Source organism: Pteronotus mesoamericanus, unplaced genomic scaffold (genome assembly GCF_021234165.1).
Source record: "Pteronotus mesoamericanus isolate MK-2021 breed Mesoamerican mustached bat unplaced genomic scaffold, CSHL_Meso_final scaffold_21, whole genome shotgun sequence".
Lineage (NCBI taxonomy): Eukaryota > Metazoa > Chordata > Mammalia > Chiroptera > Mormoopidae > Pteronotus > Pteronotus mesoamericanus.
The window spans coordinates 27,102,234-27,121,218 of record NW_026555310.1 but is presented as its reverse complement, the minus strand read 5'-3'; the positions used below and the strand labels follow the sequence as shown (position 1 = coordinate 27,121,218).

General features: G+C 32.7%; 1 protein-coding gene across 1 annotated transcript in view; it reads left to right on the top strand.

The window, feature by feature from the left end:
- ATF7IP (activating transcription factor 7 interacting protein) overlaps positions 1-18,985 on the top strand; it is a 107,921-nt gene that overhangs the window by 52,523 nt on the left and 36,413 nt on the right. The window contains exons 3-7 of the mRNA XM_054591403.1: positions 467-547; positions 1,926-2,071; positions 3,723-3,860; positions 9,504-9,569; positions 18,800-18,879. Of these exons, the coding sequence (XP_054447378.1) occupies positions 467-547; positions 1,926-2,071; positions 3,723-3,860; positions 9,504-9,569; positions 18,800-18,879 (511 nt within the window). The remainder of the gene's footprint in view (positions 1-466; positions 548-1,925; positions 2,072-3,722; positions 3,861-9,503; positions 9,570-18,799; positions 18,880-18,985) is intronic.

Here is an 18,985-nt window from a genome sequence, read left to right as displayed (position 1 = left end):
ATCTTTAGGATAGCTTTTGTTCATATCTCTTTTAGTTCCATAACCATAGAATAACAATGATTCAACCTGTCTGGTCAAAATATTAAGTGATTGGCAGGAGTTTGTAATTGTCACAACCACTATCTTAGTAATTGAATGTAAGGAGTCCAAGTGCTTTACAGTAGCTCTTTTCACATTTTGTTAATTTGTGGGTGACAGTAAATTAGTAATAGTGTTTAAAAAATTCTGTACTATTAATTTTTTCCCATGTTAAGAATTTATTATGAATTTTCAGGAACACTTGAAAGTGGACTTGGTCATTCATTTCTACCAGTTCATGCTCCCTTTTTATTTCCCAAATTTCACATTTGGATACCCTGATTTCATTAAAAACGATTAACTGGACAGTTACACCAAAAGTATAAATTATAATGTGCTCTTATGAATTCTAGTGGAAGTAAGATTTCCTTTCCTCCTTTTGTTGTAGAAGTAAAAAATAATGAAAAGGACAGGAAACCGGAGGAGGAAGAGCAAGTAATACATGAAGATGAAAAACCTTCTGAGAAAAGTAAGCATGTATAAAAAAAAAACCACAACTTGTTTAAAAAATAGTAACTCATTGATAGTACTTTTAAGACCATGGAATATACTTTTATATGCATGAGATCATTATAAAATTTTGCAGTTTAAGTAAACCATCGTTAAATCATTTCATTGATGGCTATCCCAAGGATCTTTGAAAGTGTTTATTATTTTATAAACTTCAGTGTTTCGTTTTGTTTGTTTGTACTTTTCATTGTTCCATAAGAAAGATTTAAGCTTAATATTTAGTCAGGTACTGTTTGAATGTCTTGAGAGAAATTTTTTTTAGATTTATGTTTAAAGCATGGAACTATAAGAACTTTGGGGCGATCTAAGTGAATGGAATTATGTGTCACCGTCTACTTAAGGTTCATAAGCTTTTTGGGAAGGGAAAATGATGTGGCTGAGTGTCATTAGGTTTATAGGAAGATCATTGGACGAGAAGTCAGAAAGCCTAAGCTCTGTAACTCTTCCCTGTCATACTACTTTCCAGATATTACTCTTAAGTTATGATTATAAGAGAAGTCATAGAGTAGAACTGGATTTAAGTAATAAGCACATAGATATGGATAGAGAGAAGTGGAGAGAGATAAGTGTGGTCACATAAGGGCATTTGCCTTTGATAACTGTGGAGATTTTAGGGTTTTTTTTTTTTAATGTATTGAAAAAGAAACTGGATACAAGCTGCTTGTGATCTTATGAGTATTATTACCTCTTTGGGAAATGGAAATTTTTTTAAGTGAAGATCTTTGAGTATCTTTTTTTTTTTAACCAAATTTACTTTTATAATTTTATTATTTTTACATATTTGAAATTCACTAGGATATGTTAAGAATAACTGTTATTATGTTATTTGCCTAAGGCTGATGATTAAGTAGGAGTTTTTCCTACATTTACTGAGGAAAATATTTACCAAGGAGAAAGAATAGTTAAAACTATGCACAGTTGTTAGAAATATGTGACATGAGAACGGATACTGCATTTTGTCAGAGGATTAATGTTCACTATAAAATTTAGGATAGGGAATGAATATGAGATGATTCTTCTCAGCTCATACTCACATTTTTAGGTGATTCTCCATCTTAATACGAAGATTTTAAAGATAGGATGTTCTGTGTTCTGTACAATGTACATTGTACATTGCTTAGTTATTAGAAAGTTCTTAGTTAGCATATTGAAAATCATTTCACATTGAAAGCTAAAAACTTTCTATGTACTTTTCTGATCTCAGAAACAATTCGTAAAATAATTGATTGAGCTTGCTATTGTGGTCGCTTGACATAATATTTTGCTGAGGATGCAGAATAGGCATTAAGGTCTATAATAAAAAACGGCTGACTGATCATTATACTTTTTGTTCTCAGTTGAATTTTCCAGAAGAAAACGGTCTAAATCAGAGGACATGGACAATGTACAGTCGAAACGCCGTCGATACATAGAAGAAGAATATGAGGCAGAATTTCAAGTAAAGATTACAGCCAAAGGAGATATTAACCAGAAACTACAAAAGGTGTTATAGATTATAAGTTAAAAATCATATTAAGCAAAAAGTACCACCATATTTATTCTCCTGGGTTTTTAAATTTTACTGTATTTTACTGACATATTCAGGTCTTTCACAGAAAAAAAGAGAACTTGAAAAAAGTGGTTGAGCTTATTATCCTTAATTTAATTTAAAAGCCTTCTTTTAAAAGAAGTCACATAATTTATTTTAGATATGATAGTAATTATCAAATTGGAAGAGATATGATGATGTCTTTTATTTGCTTCAGTAACAAAACTGAATATTAGTTGTCAGATTTTTTCGACTATATTGAATTTTATTCTAATAGAAACACGAAAGTCTTATATGTTAATATTTTAATCTTTATAATCTGGCTTTGTGGTTGTAAGTCTTATATGTTAGTATTTTAATCTTTATAATAAGCTGGCTTTGTGGTTGTCGGTCCTTACATTGTAAAATCTTTGTTATGTACTTTAGGCTTAGTATTAAAAATGGTGGAAGACCAGGCTTTCAAAGGCCTGTGGGAAGAGGGTAATGTACACACTTTGAACCACCATCCCACATTGCTAAAGTAGACACACAGGTGAAAATATGCAGTATTTAATATATTTTTTCAGATCTTTTACAAATGTTTATGAAAAATTTCTTTTTAAGAGCGGAATATGAAACTCAAGTGAAATTGACTTTTCTGGATCTTATCAATTTAATGATAAAGCTATAAAGCATCCAGGTTTCAGACCAGTATTCTTCCAGTAGGATACAGTATTAATATGCACACTAGAAAAAGGAATAGTGAGGCAGTAAAAAAGTGGCTTTTTTTCTTCCAGTTTTTTTTTGTTAAATGGAGATAACATTTACTTAGTATTTCTGATAGAACTGTTAGAAATATGATAATAGCTATGTGAAAAAGTTTTGAAAACTTAGGTGTACTGAGAGTTTACTCCTCTTGAACAGTGTCATTCAAGTATGGTCAATGGACATGCACTATGTCTCCTCTTTGTTATGGGTCCATAATGAAATAAATGGGAATTCTAAGTAGGCATTTAGAAATGTTTTACGAAATTTTAGAGTACAGTGGCATTCTTACGTGTCTCACAAAAATATCATCTGGAACAGATTAGAAATATAAAAATCTGCTTTTTCCTTGTTTCCTTTAAATCATATTTGAGTGTATGGAAAGAAAATATTAGAACTTTAATTTCAAATATTTTGAAATTTTACCCTCTGGAAAATTTCTATTTTTTGTATATATTATTCTTTTGCAGTAGATATTACAGTATATGTCTTTCAGCAGATAGCATTGTGTTATGTATGCCAACATGTTGTTTTCATTAAGCTAGTTATACATTAGTAGTACTTAAGAATATTGTGCCCTGACTGGTGTGGCTCAGTTGGTTGGGTGTCGTCCCACAAAGTGAAAGGTAGCCAGTTAATTCCTGGTTGGGGGGCATGCCTGGGTTGCGGGTTTGGTCCCTGTTTAGGGCACATACAGAAGGCAACAGATTAATGTTTCTGTCTTGCATTGATGTTTCTGTCCTTCTCTTCTTTCCTTCACCTCTCTCTAAAATCAAAAATAAAATAAAAAATTTACAAGAGTATTTACTGTTTACTGCTTGATGAAATGTCTGCTGTAACAAAGGAATATATGTTTCTTTAGGTTGTACAGTGGTTGCTGGAAGAAAAATTGTGTGCGCTACAGTGTGCTGTATTTGATAAGACTTTGGCAGAATTGAAAACACGAGTGGAAAAGATCGAATGTAACAAGAGGCATAAAACGGTTCTTACTGAGCTACAGGTTTGTACACTGACTTGAATTGTAACTTGTTTTGTAACTTATGTTTTGTGCTACATTTTTGAAGATGACAATGCATTTAACTTCTAAGTTTTAGAAGAAATGTGGGCCTCTGTTAGTTTCCTATGGCTGCCATAAAAGTGGTACCATAAACTGGCTAGTTTAAACAACAGAAATATTGTCTCATAGTTCTTGAGGCTAAAATTTGTAGATCACGGTGTTAGCAGGATTGGCTCTTTCTGGGGCCTCTGAGGAAGAGTGTGTTCCATGTGTTTCCTCTGGTTTCTAATGGTTTGTGTACTCACAGTCTTTGGTGTTCCTTGCCTTGTAAGTGCATCACCATGATCTGTGGCTTCATCTTCATGTGGCGCTGTACCTGTGTGCTTGTGTCCAAATCTCCCCTTTTTACAAGGATACCAGTCATAGTGGATTGAGGCTCACCCTACTCCAGTACTTCTGCAACTAAGATCACATTCTGAGATATTTGGGGTTTAGCTGTCAATATATGAGCTTTTGAAATACATGGTTTAACCCATAACAGAGCCTCAGAAATGATCTTAGTGCTGCTATTTTATTTTTTTTTCCCCAAAGTTTGAATTTTTTAATTAATTAATTTATTTTTCCAAATACATTTGTCTCTGCCTTCCCCCACCACTTTCCCCGGCCCCCTCCCCCCTTTTCCTCCCTCAATCCTTCCCCACTTTGGTTTTGTCCATGAGTCCTTGCTATATGTTCCTTGACTTTCCCCTTCCCTTCCTTTTCCCCAGTCCCCCCGCCCCCTTCCCTCTTGTCTCTGTGGGTTTCTTTTCCTTTCAGTGTTGCTGGTCATATATTCCTATTTTAGTGCTTCTTAAATATTGATTTAGTCATGTGATAAATACTAAGTAATATTTTGTTGTATAATAACTTACTCTTTTTATATTAATCCACTTCCTGCCATGTTTTAGAGACATTAGTTAAAATCTATATTAATAATTACTGCTTTCTTTTTTTATTAAATATAGTTATATATTAACATACAGTGCCAGAACTTCTGATTGGCCGAAATGATCAGTTGATAGTATGCTCTAGTGATTCATTTTATTCCAAGACTATGAAGCTTGACCTTTTTATTGGCTCATTCAGCCATAAGTAAATCTGTGGTTTCTGTCAGGCTGTGTCAAATATGAGCTTAGTCTACGGACGCTAAGTGGCAAACCACTTACAGAGCCTTATTTTACAAATGAGGGAAAAGTACTCTATGAAAATAAAGTCATTGTTTCCCAGTTACAAAGCAAATTGAAATATAAAATGATTAGAATTTATGTATTATGTTTTTCTGCTTAAAAGTTATTTTCTTGGGTTTTATATTGTTGATTCTGTTTGAAGTGAAAATTTATTTATGATAAGGTCTTTGTAGTAATTATGTAATGTACTATTTAGAACATGTGTACTATTTCTTACTGATTGTGTTATTTAATTATTAAACTTAATTTAACTACTCGAGAATTTTGAATTAGAACTTGACAGTGTCTGAAAATTTAAGTTATTTAATTTTCATTCATACTACTTAACAGTCCTATGTCTGCCACTATGATTTTGTGTTTTTAGAACCTGAAGTTTTTACTTCTGTATTCTCACTTAAGATACAAGTCCAGATCTCTTTACATTTAATAAACCTTTGCTCTTAGATGTTTCTTTGTAGCCTCAGTATCTGAATCTAACACCAAACCAGTTATTTCCTTCACAAATAAGTCCCCCTTCCCATTATTCTTTCTTAGAATTTTTTCAATCCTTGGAAAAATCCTCAAGGAATATCTTCCCATTGTTCTTCTTGACAGTTTTTGAGGTCTTGGAAACTGATTCCTCTCAGTTGTTTCACATGTACAATGAATTGCCAAATTACAATTTTTGTTTCTTGTAAAAGTCTATCTTAGGCCCTTGCTGGGTGGCTTAGTTGTTTGGAGTGTTGTCCTGTATAGCAAAGGCTGTGTGTGTGATCCCAGTCAGGATACATAGCTAGGTTGCGGGCTGGATCCTGGTTGTACACAATACCAGAGGCAACCAGTTGATGTTTCTCGCATCGTTTTCTCTCTCCTTTTCCTTCCTCTCTCTTTATAAAAAACAAACAAACAAACATATCCTTGGTGAGGATTAAAAAACAAAAGTCTATCTTTGGCTCCTCTTACTTTTAACAAAGTCATCGTTATCCAATTCCTTAATTATAGTAATAACCTCTTATATGACTACTCTGGTACTCCTTTTTAAGTCCTTTTTGGTTCCTCCCAAGCATTGTACTCATCTTTCTAAAATACATTCTCCTACATGTTCCTCAATTGAGTACCATTTCAAATCAGTATTTGTTTTCTAATTTTCAATTAGGATTTCCTAGTTTTTGATCCACTTTTCCTAATGACTACCAGTTGCTTTACTGTCCTAAAGAGTATCAATGTTCATAAGCATTTTTATTTTTGGCTTCTGGCTTTATATTGTTTCTCTCACCCATAATGATTTGCCCTTACTATGGTACTTATTTAAATTTTATTCAGCCAAATTTAGTTTGTGGCTCTTTCTGATATTTAGTTTTTATGAGAGTATAATTCAGATAACAAAATAACTTTTAAAGTTTATAATTCAGTGGCATTTCGTACATTCATATTGTTGTGTGATCATCATTTCTATCTAGTTCCAAAACATTTATATCCACCCAAAAGAAAACCTTTTGCTCGTTACACAGTCACTCCGTTTCCCTCTCCCTCTAACCCCTGGCAACCACTACTCTGCTTTTTTGCCTGTGTTGATTTACCTATTCTGCATATTTCACATGAACAGAATCACACAACGTGAATTTTGTGTCGGGTGTTATTCTCTTAGTATAGGGTTTTCAAGGTTCATGCACCTTGTACATTGTAGCATGTATCAGGAGTACCACTTTTCCTTTTTATGGCTAAGTAATATTTACTTATATTTTTATACTATTGAAAATATTTGTTGTATACTGTTGAAAATAAGTAGGATTTGTTGTATACTGTTGAAAATAAGTAGGATTAATTCAAGATGTTAAGTGCAATTCCCAGAGTAATCGCTACGGAGAAAATGAAAATATATGCTATATATAAATAATGCATAATGCACACACACATCTTGTTTATGCATTCTTTCGTTGAGGGCATTTGCGTTGTTTCTACCTTTTATGTATTTTGGCTAGTGCTGCTGTGAACATTCATGTACAAATATTTGTTTGAATACATGTTTTCAAATCTTTTGTGCATATAGCTAGGTGTGGTAACTTATTGAAGAACTACTCAACAGTTTCCCAGAGCACCTACCCTATTTACATTTCAATCTGTAAGTGGGAGGGTTTGTCCTTGCTAAACAAGGCCAAATGTGTCTGAATCCCAGCAGTTGTGCAATTATATTTAAATAGGTACCATTATACCATTATGAAGAAATTATAGGTATGCCCTAAGGGAGATAATAAGAGCAAAAGAATTGTAAGTAGTATCAAATTAATAATAATAGAATATGACTTTCCTGAACAAAAAGAAAAAGAATGTTTATAGAGTTTAAAAAAATTTTGCAGAGTACTTGCCAAAATAGAGACCCAGTCTTAGACCTATGATGGCAGATATTTTCTACTCTAGTTTAGAAAAAATTTTACAGTTTCCTAGATTAAAACAACAAAAAAGCTGTTCTGTCCTTTGATTTCTTTTTTATAATACAAAATGACAGAAGACACTAAGTCAGTGTTCCAGCTTGGGTTTCCTTTCTCTGCTAATAGTTTAATTTTTTAAATGATAAAATTCTTTTCAAAAATGTGTTACTTCTTTTCAAAATACTACATATGTAAATGACATGAAAACAAAATCCTTCTCTTTACATTCTTTCTCATTGTCTGATGATTCTATGCTCTACAAATAAACCACTTTTACTTTGGTGTTTATCCTTCTAGACCTTACCCCCTATGTAACATGCACAAAAGAATTTTTAACTTGTTTAATATTTAAGTAAAAATAATATAATGATACTATAACATACTATGCAATTTATAAAATACCAGATAGTCTGACTAAAGAAAAAAAATAAAAAATTCTTGTCTAAATTGCAGTACAAAAAACATTTTCCCATATACATTTCTTGAAAAAATTACTTGAAATATTTTACTCACAGAAAGGTAAGTCCTTATTAGAAATATAAAATATATCCTTGAATGTTAATAATATTCATAAATAACTAAGTCCTGAGGAAAATCTTCATCTTGGGAATCATAGGTGATTGATTACCGAGGGTTTATTGGTGGACTTAATATATTGGATGGTGTGCGGTCGCATTTAGAAGTGACTGCTTTCTGAAAGAAACTTTAAATACAGGGTCCAGCAGAAATAATGCCCCATTTTTATTACAAAATCTTTTATTACGAAATCATAAGTGTGTAATTCTGTAACAAAAATATCACACACCATATGAAATTTTAGGTGAAAAGTTTAAATTAAAACTATAAATTATTACACCCATATTATTACTCTACCAACCATGCTCAGGCAGGCGTTACTCTTGCCGTACTCTATATAAATAATAGCATTTACTTTTTATGGTGCGCATATATTAGATAAAAGAAATTCTTTGGAGGAGCTCTTCATTATTCAGGTCTCATGAATACATTAGTTTATGATTTTTGAAAATATATTTAAAATAAAATGGCATTATCACTAACAGTAATAAGAATTGAACATCACATCTGTGCTTTACTAAAAGACATAAAGGAAATTGAAAAAATGTGCCTGTGGTGACAGTTTTTTTCTGTTCTTCCTTTCTATTCTGTCTCTTTATTTTTCAGATTTCTGTGAATATGTGTTTAGGCAAAATATGTGATCAGGCAGTTTATTTAAGCAGTACAAATGATTAATAAAATAATTTCACTGGCAAATGTAATGCTAACAAGGTAACATATTTGTCAGATTATTAAAGAGTAACAGAATATGAAGTTAAAAGTTTCAAACAGTAATACTGTATGACTCTCATATAACTGTTACTGAAATTATAAATTAGCGAAGCCTTCCTGGGAAACATTTAGACAAGAACCTTAGAAATACACTCTGTCTCAGAAATTCTACCTTGTGAATGTTGCTTAAGGGAATAATCTGAAAGAACAAAATTATTAATTGCAGTGTTACTTGGCCATAGCAGTACATTGAGAAAAATTTACATACCCAACAGGAAAGGTATATTTATGTCTTAATATATGAGAGAGATATGTATAAAATCAATGGTATATATTGATTTAATATATTATACATATACTCATAAATAGTATTGATAAAGGATCTATGACTTACAGATATGCTTACTATTACTACTACATAATTCTCTGTGAGAAAGTTAAGTGTGGTCACAACTATGTTAAAAAATCACACATACTCAGTAATGTACTGGTTTGTGAGCAAACATCCACACTTCTAGGAGAAAAAGCTAACCTTTGAAAAAGTGTGTTTTCCTGTGGGTATCAAATTGAAGGGTCATTTTAGTTTTCTTTTTTCTTTTTTTGCTAATAGCTATTAGTTATCCTTTGAGAATCCTGTTATCTGTAGGTGTCTTATTATATATGCATGGGTTCCATTTTAATGCTGTAATGCCACTTGATTTCTGTTTCATTTTTGCTTTTTGTAGGCCAAGATAGCCAGGTTAACCAAACGCTTTGGAGCTGCCAAAGAAGATCTTAAGAAAAGACAAGAAGTAAGAATTTCTATTCGTGTGCAATTAACATTTAGCTCTGTGTAATAATTCTTAGGAAATGCTGAGTTAAGAAGAAACTCTTCCTTTATTACGGTTCTGAAATTAGCTTTCATACTCTGACTTCATGTATGTTGTTTCTGGCCCTACACCTCTGGGTCTAATTATTAAACCTTTTTTATTCCTCAATTGATGTTTTCATATTTTAACACATATTAATTTTATGTTAGGGCATTCTTGAGCCTATATTTTCTATGCATCTTTAAAATGATACTTTTGTGATTCGTCTTATCATGATTCTTACTTTTTACATTTCTTGCCAGTGTCCTAGTCTAGCCTCTTATAATTTCCTCCAAAGGATTTTAGTATTCCACGGCCTCCAGCAGTCTTGTTCACTACTTCCTTTCTTAACAGCATGTAGTTAAGTCCAAACATTGTAGCACAGCATAAACTCTGGTCTATAATCTAGCTTTGCTTTTTGTTGTTTCCTTAGTTACTCTGTAGTACACTATTTATTTTTAGAGAGAGGGCAAGGGAAAGAGAAAGAGAGGCAGAGAAACACTGATTGGTTGCCCACTGCAAGCCCTCATCGGGGACCTGGCCTGAAATGCAGTCATGTGCCTTGACTGGGAATCAAACCAGTGGCCTTTTGGTTTGTGGGACGATGCCAAACCCACTAAGCCACACCAGTCAGGGTTGTAGTACATATTTTTAATACAGCAGTTGTATGTTGTTTTATAATTTTCAGTTGTATTTCTTCCTCTTGACTTTTTTTTCTATTTGAGCAATTTGCATTTCTTTGTATCTTGATAGCTTCATTGTTTGGCACATGGTAATTGCCAATAATGATTTCAGTAATCACTATTCCTATCGGATTTTTCTCTCTTGATTCATTTTCATATCTTCACTTGACTTTAGAAAAGTTTATTGTGAAATAATTGTTGACGCACAGGAAATTGCAACAATACAGGGTTGGGCAAAAGTAGGTTTACAGGTGTAAGTACATGAAACAGTTTATTTTTGTGTTAGTAGTAGTAGTATTTTATCTTTTGTGAGAATTTATTTAAGCCAAACTGGTGACAGTTGCTGGGAAGCAAAGATCTTGAATGCCCCCTCTATTCATGTATTCTTATTTATTAATTATTGTATTATTTTTCATATGAACAACTATAAACCTACTTTTGCCCCACTCTGTACATATTTACACATATCAACCAACCTTTCAACCAGCTTTCTCTAGGGGTGAGATGTTATATAACTGCATTATAACAGCAGCACCCAGGAATTGGTACAGTTTTCTTAATTAGTTTAAAGACCTTACCAGTTTTTACATGAATCCATTGTATATGTGTGCGCATGTAGTTCTACATAATTTGATCCCATGTATAGATTTAATGTAACTTCACAACAAGAAATAGAACTGTTCCATCACTATATAGGTGCTCTCTGTTGCTGTCTTTTTATTGCTTCAACCTTACCTTGTCCCTCTACGCTCATTCATTCTCTGTCCCCTCACAACTAATAATTTGTTCTCCATCTCTATGTCTTTTTTACTTTACTTTTAAAACTCTGGTGTTTGTTCTTTTCTTGATCAACTGACAGTTGGTTTTTATCTTTGTTCTGCACAGACAATTTTCACCAAATCTCACTCAAAGCCTTTTAAATTATTTTTCTTCACTTACATAATTGTCTGATTATAAACTCTACTTTCTCAACTTTGTTTCATTGTCGTAATATAAAAATGAGCTATTTTATTTCTTATATTAGGAAACTGGCATAAACCTTTCTTAAACCAGTTTTTTCCAATATTTGCTATGCCTGAACCACACCTAGGACTTCAAAGTTTTTCCATAATTTTGTACAGTATGAATTTGTACTTCTTTCCTTTCATCCTTATGTCTGAACTAACCAGCATACTGCCCCACCATGTACTTGTCCAGTGTTTATGCATGTCCAATTTGTTCTCAAAACTACTTTCCAGTTCTTGTTTATTTGGTCAAAGGAGATAGACAAAGACTTTAAAGATCAAAGATGAAAATAGTATTAAAATTCCTGAAAGGCTTGTTTTAAAGAGCTGTATGTAGTATGGAAAGAAGGAACAGTACTGTGTAATTACTAAAGATTGGAAAAGATTAATTTGAACATTTAAGGCATATGTGCTTGAAGGAAAAAATTAAGTTGGTCTTCAGTCTTTCAAGTTTTGTTCCTTTCTTAATCAGTTTGTGAGTAAGGCCAATTTTTAATTTTAGAACTCAAATATCTTCCTGCCTGTTCTTGTTAATACTTTCTTCTTGCAAGAGAGATCTACAGAAAGAGTCAAGAAATTTGTTCTTTTCTGTTCTAATCCTAATTCCCTTAATTATGGTAATTACTGTAACTTCATATATATCTGTGTTAGATTTTAAAACAGGGGGGACATAGACTATTTGTAACTTTAGTTGTCCCCTTAATAAACATAAATAAACAATAATACTTTAAATGCTCTTCTTTTATTTAGATTTGCTTCTTGGTTCTCTGATATTAACCAGTTAAAAATAAACCCCACTGTTCAAGTTTGTTTTAAATGTTTTCTATTTTAATTTTTTTAAAGTGCAGAAAACCCACAAGTAGGCAGTTGGCTATTAAGACCACATTCAGCCCTGGCTGATTTGGCTCAGTGGATTGAGTGCCAGCCTGTGAATCAAAGGGTCACTGGTTCAATTCCCAGCCAGGGCACATGCCTGGGTTGCAGGCCAGGTCCCCAGCACACGAGAGGCAACCACACGTTAATGTTTCTCTCCCACTCTTTCTGCCTCCCTTCCCCTCTCTAAATATAAATAAAATATTTTTTTAAAATGACCATATTCATAATCTATTTTATTGCCCTATGACTGATATCTCTAATTTTCATCCTGTCTAGTTTTTATTATAAAAGAAATAGCAAGATATTTGTCATCTTTTTCTATGGAAATGAATCCCTAATTGTTTCTCAGTCAAATTTTAGATTAAATCTAAGTTCTGCATTACTTTTTATTAAACAAATTAAAAATTTTATTTTAATAGTGGTAAAACACATAACAAAATTTACCAATTTTAATTCTGCAGTTCAGTAGTGTTTACTATATTAATATTACTGTTTAACAGATCTCTAGAACTTCTTCATCTTGTAGAATTGAAACTCTATGCCCTTGGAACAACAACTCCCATTTTCCTTTCTCTTTAACCCTTGGAAATCATCATTCTACTTTCTATTTATATGATCTTGACTACTCTAGATATTTTCTAAGAAAATCATACAATATTTTTTGTGTGATTGGTGTATTTCACTCAGCATTATGTCCTCAAGGTTCATCTATGTTGTAGCATGTGACAGGATTTTCTTCTTTTTTAAGGCTGAATAATATTCCATTGTATGTATATACTACATTTCTTCTAGCCATTCAGTTATTGATGGATATTTGGGCTGCTTTCATCTCTTTGTTCTTGTGAATAGTGCTGCAGTGAACATCTGTGTGCCAGATACCCCTTCAAGTTCCTGGTTTCAAAGTCTTTCTTGATACATACCCAGAGGTGAAATTGCTAGATCATATTGTAATTCTACTTTTAGTTTTTTGAGGAGCCTCTGTAGTAGCCATACCATTTTACATTGCCACTAGCCAGACACAAAGGTTCCAATTTCTCCTCATCCTTGCCAATATTTACTTTTTTCTGTTTTTGTGATTATGGCTATTCTAATGAATGTAAGGTTGCGTCTTGAGGTTTTGATTTGCATTTCTCTAATGATGTTGAGCATCTTTTCATATGTTGACTATTTTGCATATCTTTGGAGAAATGTCTGTTCAGATCGTTTATCCCTTTTTTTTTTTGCTATTTTTTTTTATTTGTTGGAGTGACATGGGTGACATTGGTTAATAGGGTCCTATAGACTTCAGTGTACATTACTATCATACATGATCTGTATATTGCATTGTGTGCCCATTGTGCAAAGTCAAATCATCTCTATCACCATGTATTTGGCCCCCTTTACCTTTTACCACCCTTCGCCCCCCGAAAGAGTTTCAGTTTTATATTCTACATATCAGTGAAAGTATATGGTTCTTAGCTTTTTGTGACAATCTACTTTGATTTTCATATGTTGAGCTATCCAGGCATTCCATGGATAAATTTCATTTGGTCATCTTGTATAATCCTTTTAATGTGTTTTTAAATTTGTATTGCTAGTCTTTTGCTGATGATTTTTATATTTTTTCTTTTATTGTGGTGTCGTAATACCTTTGGTATCAGGGTACGGCTGGCCTTCTAAAATAAGTTTGGATGTGTTCCTTCTTCAGTTTTTTGGAAGAGTGAGGAAAACTGTTGTTAATTCTTTTAATGTCTGGTAGCGTTTTCTAGTGAAGCTATGTTGTTCTTGGCTTTTTTTTGGGGGGGGGTTAGGGTGTTTTTCATTACTGATTTAGTCTCCCTACTTGTTTTGGTCCTTTCATGTTTATTTCTTCTTGATTCAGACTTCATAGGTTGTGTATTTTAAGGAATTTATCCATTTTTTTATAGGTATCCAATTTGTTGCCATATAATTTTTCATAGTAGTCTCTCGTGATCCTTTTTGTTTCCGTGGCATTATTCATAATTCTTCCTCTCTCTTTTCTGGTTTCATTTATTTATATCTTCTCTTTTTTCTTAATTTAGATAAGTTTTGCCAATTTTGTTGATTTTTTAAGAATTCAAACTCTTAGTTTTGTTTTTCTCTCTCAATTTTATGTTCTCTATTAGTTTCTGCCCTACTCTGTTATTTTCTTCTTTCTTCTTTGTTAAGCATTTTATTTCTTTTTCTAGTTTCTTGATGTATAAAGTTAGATTGTTCATTTGAGACCTGTTTTAATGTAAGCATTTAGTGCTATAAACTTTCCACTTAGTACTACCTTCGCTGCATTAATTTTCCCATGCATATGGTATGTTGTGTTTTTGTTTTCATTTGTCTCAAGATATTTTTTAATGTCCCTTGTGATTTTTTATTTTTTTTGTACCCCTTGCATTTTTAGGTGCTTTTACATTTCCACATATTTGTGACTTTTCCATTTCCCTTTTACTGTTGATTTCAAATTGTATTCCATTGCATTTGGAAAAGATACTTGATATGAATCTCATCTTTTTAGTTTTGTCTAAGACTCTTTTTGTGATCTAATATGTATGGTGTATCCTGGATAATGTTACATGTGTGCGTGAGAAAAATATGTATTGTTCTTTGGGTGAAAATAAATGCATTTGTCTGTTTCGTCCATTTGGTCTGTAGTATTGTTCAGTTTTGCTGTTTCCTTATTGATTTTCTGTCTGGATCATCTTTCCCTCCTATAGAATGATGTATTATTAAACACTGTTACTATTGTGTTGCTACCTATTTCCCCTTCAATTCTGTCAATTTTTACTCGCACATTTGGGGGAACCTTTATGTTTTGTACATACATATTTATAAATGTTCCATCTTGTTTTATCATTATATAACACCCTTCTTTGTCTCTTGTGACAATTTTTTCTTAAAATACTGTTTGTTTTATATAAATATGGTCACTTCTATTCTCTTTTGATTACCATTTGAATGAAATTTTTTTCATTCTTGTACTTTCAGCCTGTGTGTGTCTTTGTATCTGAAGTGTGTTAGTTGTTGACAGCATATAGCAGGATCTTGTGTCTTTTTTGTAATCCATTAAGCTAATATTTAATCCATTTGATTTTAAAGTAATGTCATAGGGGATGTCTTATTATTGCCATTTTGTTAATTGTTTTCTATTTGTCTTAGAGCTGTTTTGTCTTTTCCTTTCTTGCTTACTTCCTGTGTTTCTTTGATTTCTTTTTTTGTAGTGACAATCTTTATTTTTTAATTCCCTTTTATGTATCTTTTATAAGTATTCTCTCTGAGGTTACCATGGGTATTACATAAACTGTTTTCAACTGGTAACTAGCTCAATCACATCTAAGGACTCAATCTTTACATCTTTACCTCACCGTTTTATTATGGATGCAATGCATTATATTATATATCACTTAACCTAGACTTTGTTATTTTAATGTTTAAATCCTATCCAGAATTAAACATGATTTATGCACCAGCTTTACAGTAATGCAGGGTTCTTTATTTATTTATGTATTTACCTTTACCAGAGAATTTTATATATGCTTTCAAGCTACTGTCTTGTGTCTTTTTTTTCTCTTGAATGTTTCCTTTTAGCATCTTTTATATGGCAGATCTTACGGTGATAAGCTTCCTCAATTTTCTGTATCTGGGAAAGTCTTAATTTCACCTTCATCTTTGAATGAAAGTTTTATTCTTGCCTGTGAGTTTTTCTCTTTTGGTACTTTGACTATATCATTACTTTTGTGTCCTGCTATATTTCTGCTGAGAAAAACCACTGGTAGTCTTATGGGAGCTATTTTGAATGTGATGTGTCACTTTTCTATTGCTACTTTTGAACTCTGTATCTGTGACTTTGACAAGCTTGAATATGTTTCTCAGTGTAAGTCTCTTAGTGTTAATGTAGTTGGAGTTTTTTGAGCTTTTTAAGTTGGTATATCAATTCCTCAAATTTGGGAAGTTCTTGGCCATTATTCAAGTGACTTTCTGCTGTTTTTCTCTTTTTCTAATCTTGGGTTCCCATATTCATGTATTGATTCATTCAGTGGTGTCTCATAAATTCCCTAGGCTTTCTTTAAATTTTTTTCCTTTTTGCTCCTATAACTTCATTTTAAATGATATTTCTTCAGGTTCAGTGATTCTTTATTCTGTTAAGTCCCCTCTAGAGCAGCGGTCCTCAACCCTTACTAGTCCATGGCTTGTTAGGAACTGGGCTGCATAGCAGAAGTTGAGCTTGAATCTAATGCACTTGAATCATCCCAACCCGCCCCCTCCCCGCGCCCCCCCCCCCAAGTCTGTGGAAAAATTGTCTTCCTTGAAACTGGTCCCTGGTGCTGAAGAGGTTGGGTACTGCTGCTGTAGTGAATTTTTTCAATTCACTTATTATATCCTTTACCTTCAGGATTTCAGTTTGTTCCTTTTTAAAGTTTTTGTCTCTGTTAATGTTCTTATTTCCTTCATGCATCATCTCCCTAATTTTATTTAGTTTTCTATGTTCTCTTTTATCTCATTGAGACATCTTACTATCGTTTTTAAAAAATTCTTTGTTAGGTAGTTCATAGATCTTAGTTTCTTTAGGATCAGTTCCTGGAGATTTATTTCTTTGAGCCATATTTTTCTGTTTCTTTGTGTGTCTAGTGCTCTTTTGCTGACATTTGGATGTTTGAAAAACCATCCACTCCTCCTTGTCTTTTCAAAATATCTTCATACAGAGGAGAACCTTCACTAATCAGCCCAGATGTATGATCTGGGGCCTTTCAAACCTTTTCTAGAGATGGTATCATCTCTGAGCTTGTACATGTAAATAAATACCCTATCTGAACAGGTTTGTCTGTTTCTACTCAGGAGCTCCCCCTTGTATCTGCCTTCCAGATAGCATCACTGGTTTTGTAAACCATGGTTTTGGAAGTCCCCCTGCTGTGTCTGCTGGATACTATAATTATCCTGTTGCTGTATCAAGCTGGGGGAAAAACAAACAAACCGTCTTTGTTCTCATCCAGACCCCAGACATTCCATGTGTGCCACTTCCTACAGGTCAGGTGAGACAGAAACCAGTACCTTGGGTGGTTTCCTGAAAAGGCAGAATGCTATATGCAGCTTCCACTCTGTCTTTCCTGAAGTAAAATCTACAAGTGGGGAATTTTCTCTTGATTTTGTCACATTGTGTCAGAAGGAGGTTGATTATGGCAGGGAAATGCAACAAACCTTTCTACCCACTATAGTATATACCTCTTGTTGGCCTTGCTTTTGCTTAGAGTGCTGTAACCTCTGTTATTTCTGGAATTCTCGCAAAGGAAATTTGGACTATATATTGTTAAGTCATGGTCTCTGTTGAGGGATGAAGGGTATGGGGCTTCCTAGTTTGCCATTTTTGCTGATGTTGCCAAAATGCAGTGTTTAAGGCCCTCAGTCTAATGACTCCATACTATGTTCTAGACTGTTGTAGTTACTGGTTTACTACATAATAGAAGTAATTATGCTATTACTTCCCCTTTTTCTGTTTTTCTTCCTGAAATGTTCTTTATCTTCATCATGACTATTTTGAGTGCACTAATTACCAAAAGGCCTATTTGAAGATACTGTCCTTTCCCCCAAAACTTTTTTTAGAAAGTTTTTTTATTGACACTATACTGTTACTTCAATTTGCTTTTCTATTTGTTTAAAATGTCTTTGTGTCCATTGTCATATTTTAAAAGCCTTTAGAGCAGTTTATTTTAATTCTGTCTTTTATCTATTCATACACATAACTAGTATAGCGCTATACTGGTTGATTAAAATACTATTTTTATAAAAAGCAGCAGGATGTATTTGCTGTTGAGAAAAACAGAATGATTAGTGGTACCTGCTTGATGTGATCCTAAGCACTTAAACCTTTGGTTCAACATGTGTTATTACACTTAAATAAGTCTTGAGAAGAGTTCTTTTGTTTTTCCTAATTTAAGAAATAAATGATGATAGCGTCATTACTGATGGAGACCCGAATAATGGTAATTAATATGTAGATACTACAGTTTCATTTCTGTATTCCCTGTTTTGGGAGGAAAGGCTGAAATTAGTTGATATTTAAATTTAGAACTGAGACAGATTTTTATAAAATTATGTTACACAGTGGCAAGTAGTCATTTTTTAAACACAAGTTGTAAAAAATAATTTTAATTTGTGACCTAAGATGCTACTTAATTGATAATCTGTTGCTTCTGAAGAAGAATAAATATGAATGTTGTTGAGGTTCTGATGGTAATCCAGTGCTTGATATGCCTAGGATAGTATATGTAGACATTCACTAGGTATTGAATGAATGTCTGGTTTTTTATTTATATGTTTATTGTTAATGTTTATGGAACCCTTATAGCATGTAAACCATTTTCATATTCTTTATTTTAAATTTACTTATCTCAAAAACTGAGGTATAAGAATTATTAAATTTATCTTTTATATGATAAGCAGTTGTTTCAATGGCTAACAAAACAAGCAGCAATTCCAATATTCAAATTGTTTTGACTATTAATATTTTTCACTATATTATAGAAGTAACAGATAGTATATTGATAAAGCATTTCTGGTCCTAGTTTTACTAAGATTTGTTCTATATTGGGTTTTATTTTACCTTGGTATTTTTCTCCCTTAGAGTCCACCAAACCCACCTGTACCTGTATCACCAGGAAAGTCTGTAGGTGATGTCAACAGTAATAATAATGTCCCCTACAGGTAAGAATAACAAAAAGTCTGTCAAGACTTTATTTTTTATTTTCCCTCTTTTTCTGCCTTTTTAAAAAAAAAAATTAATTTTGTTAAACTAAAAACAAAATAATTC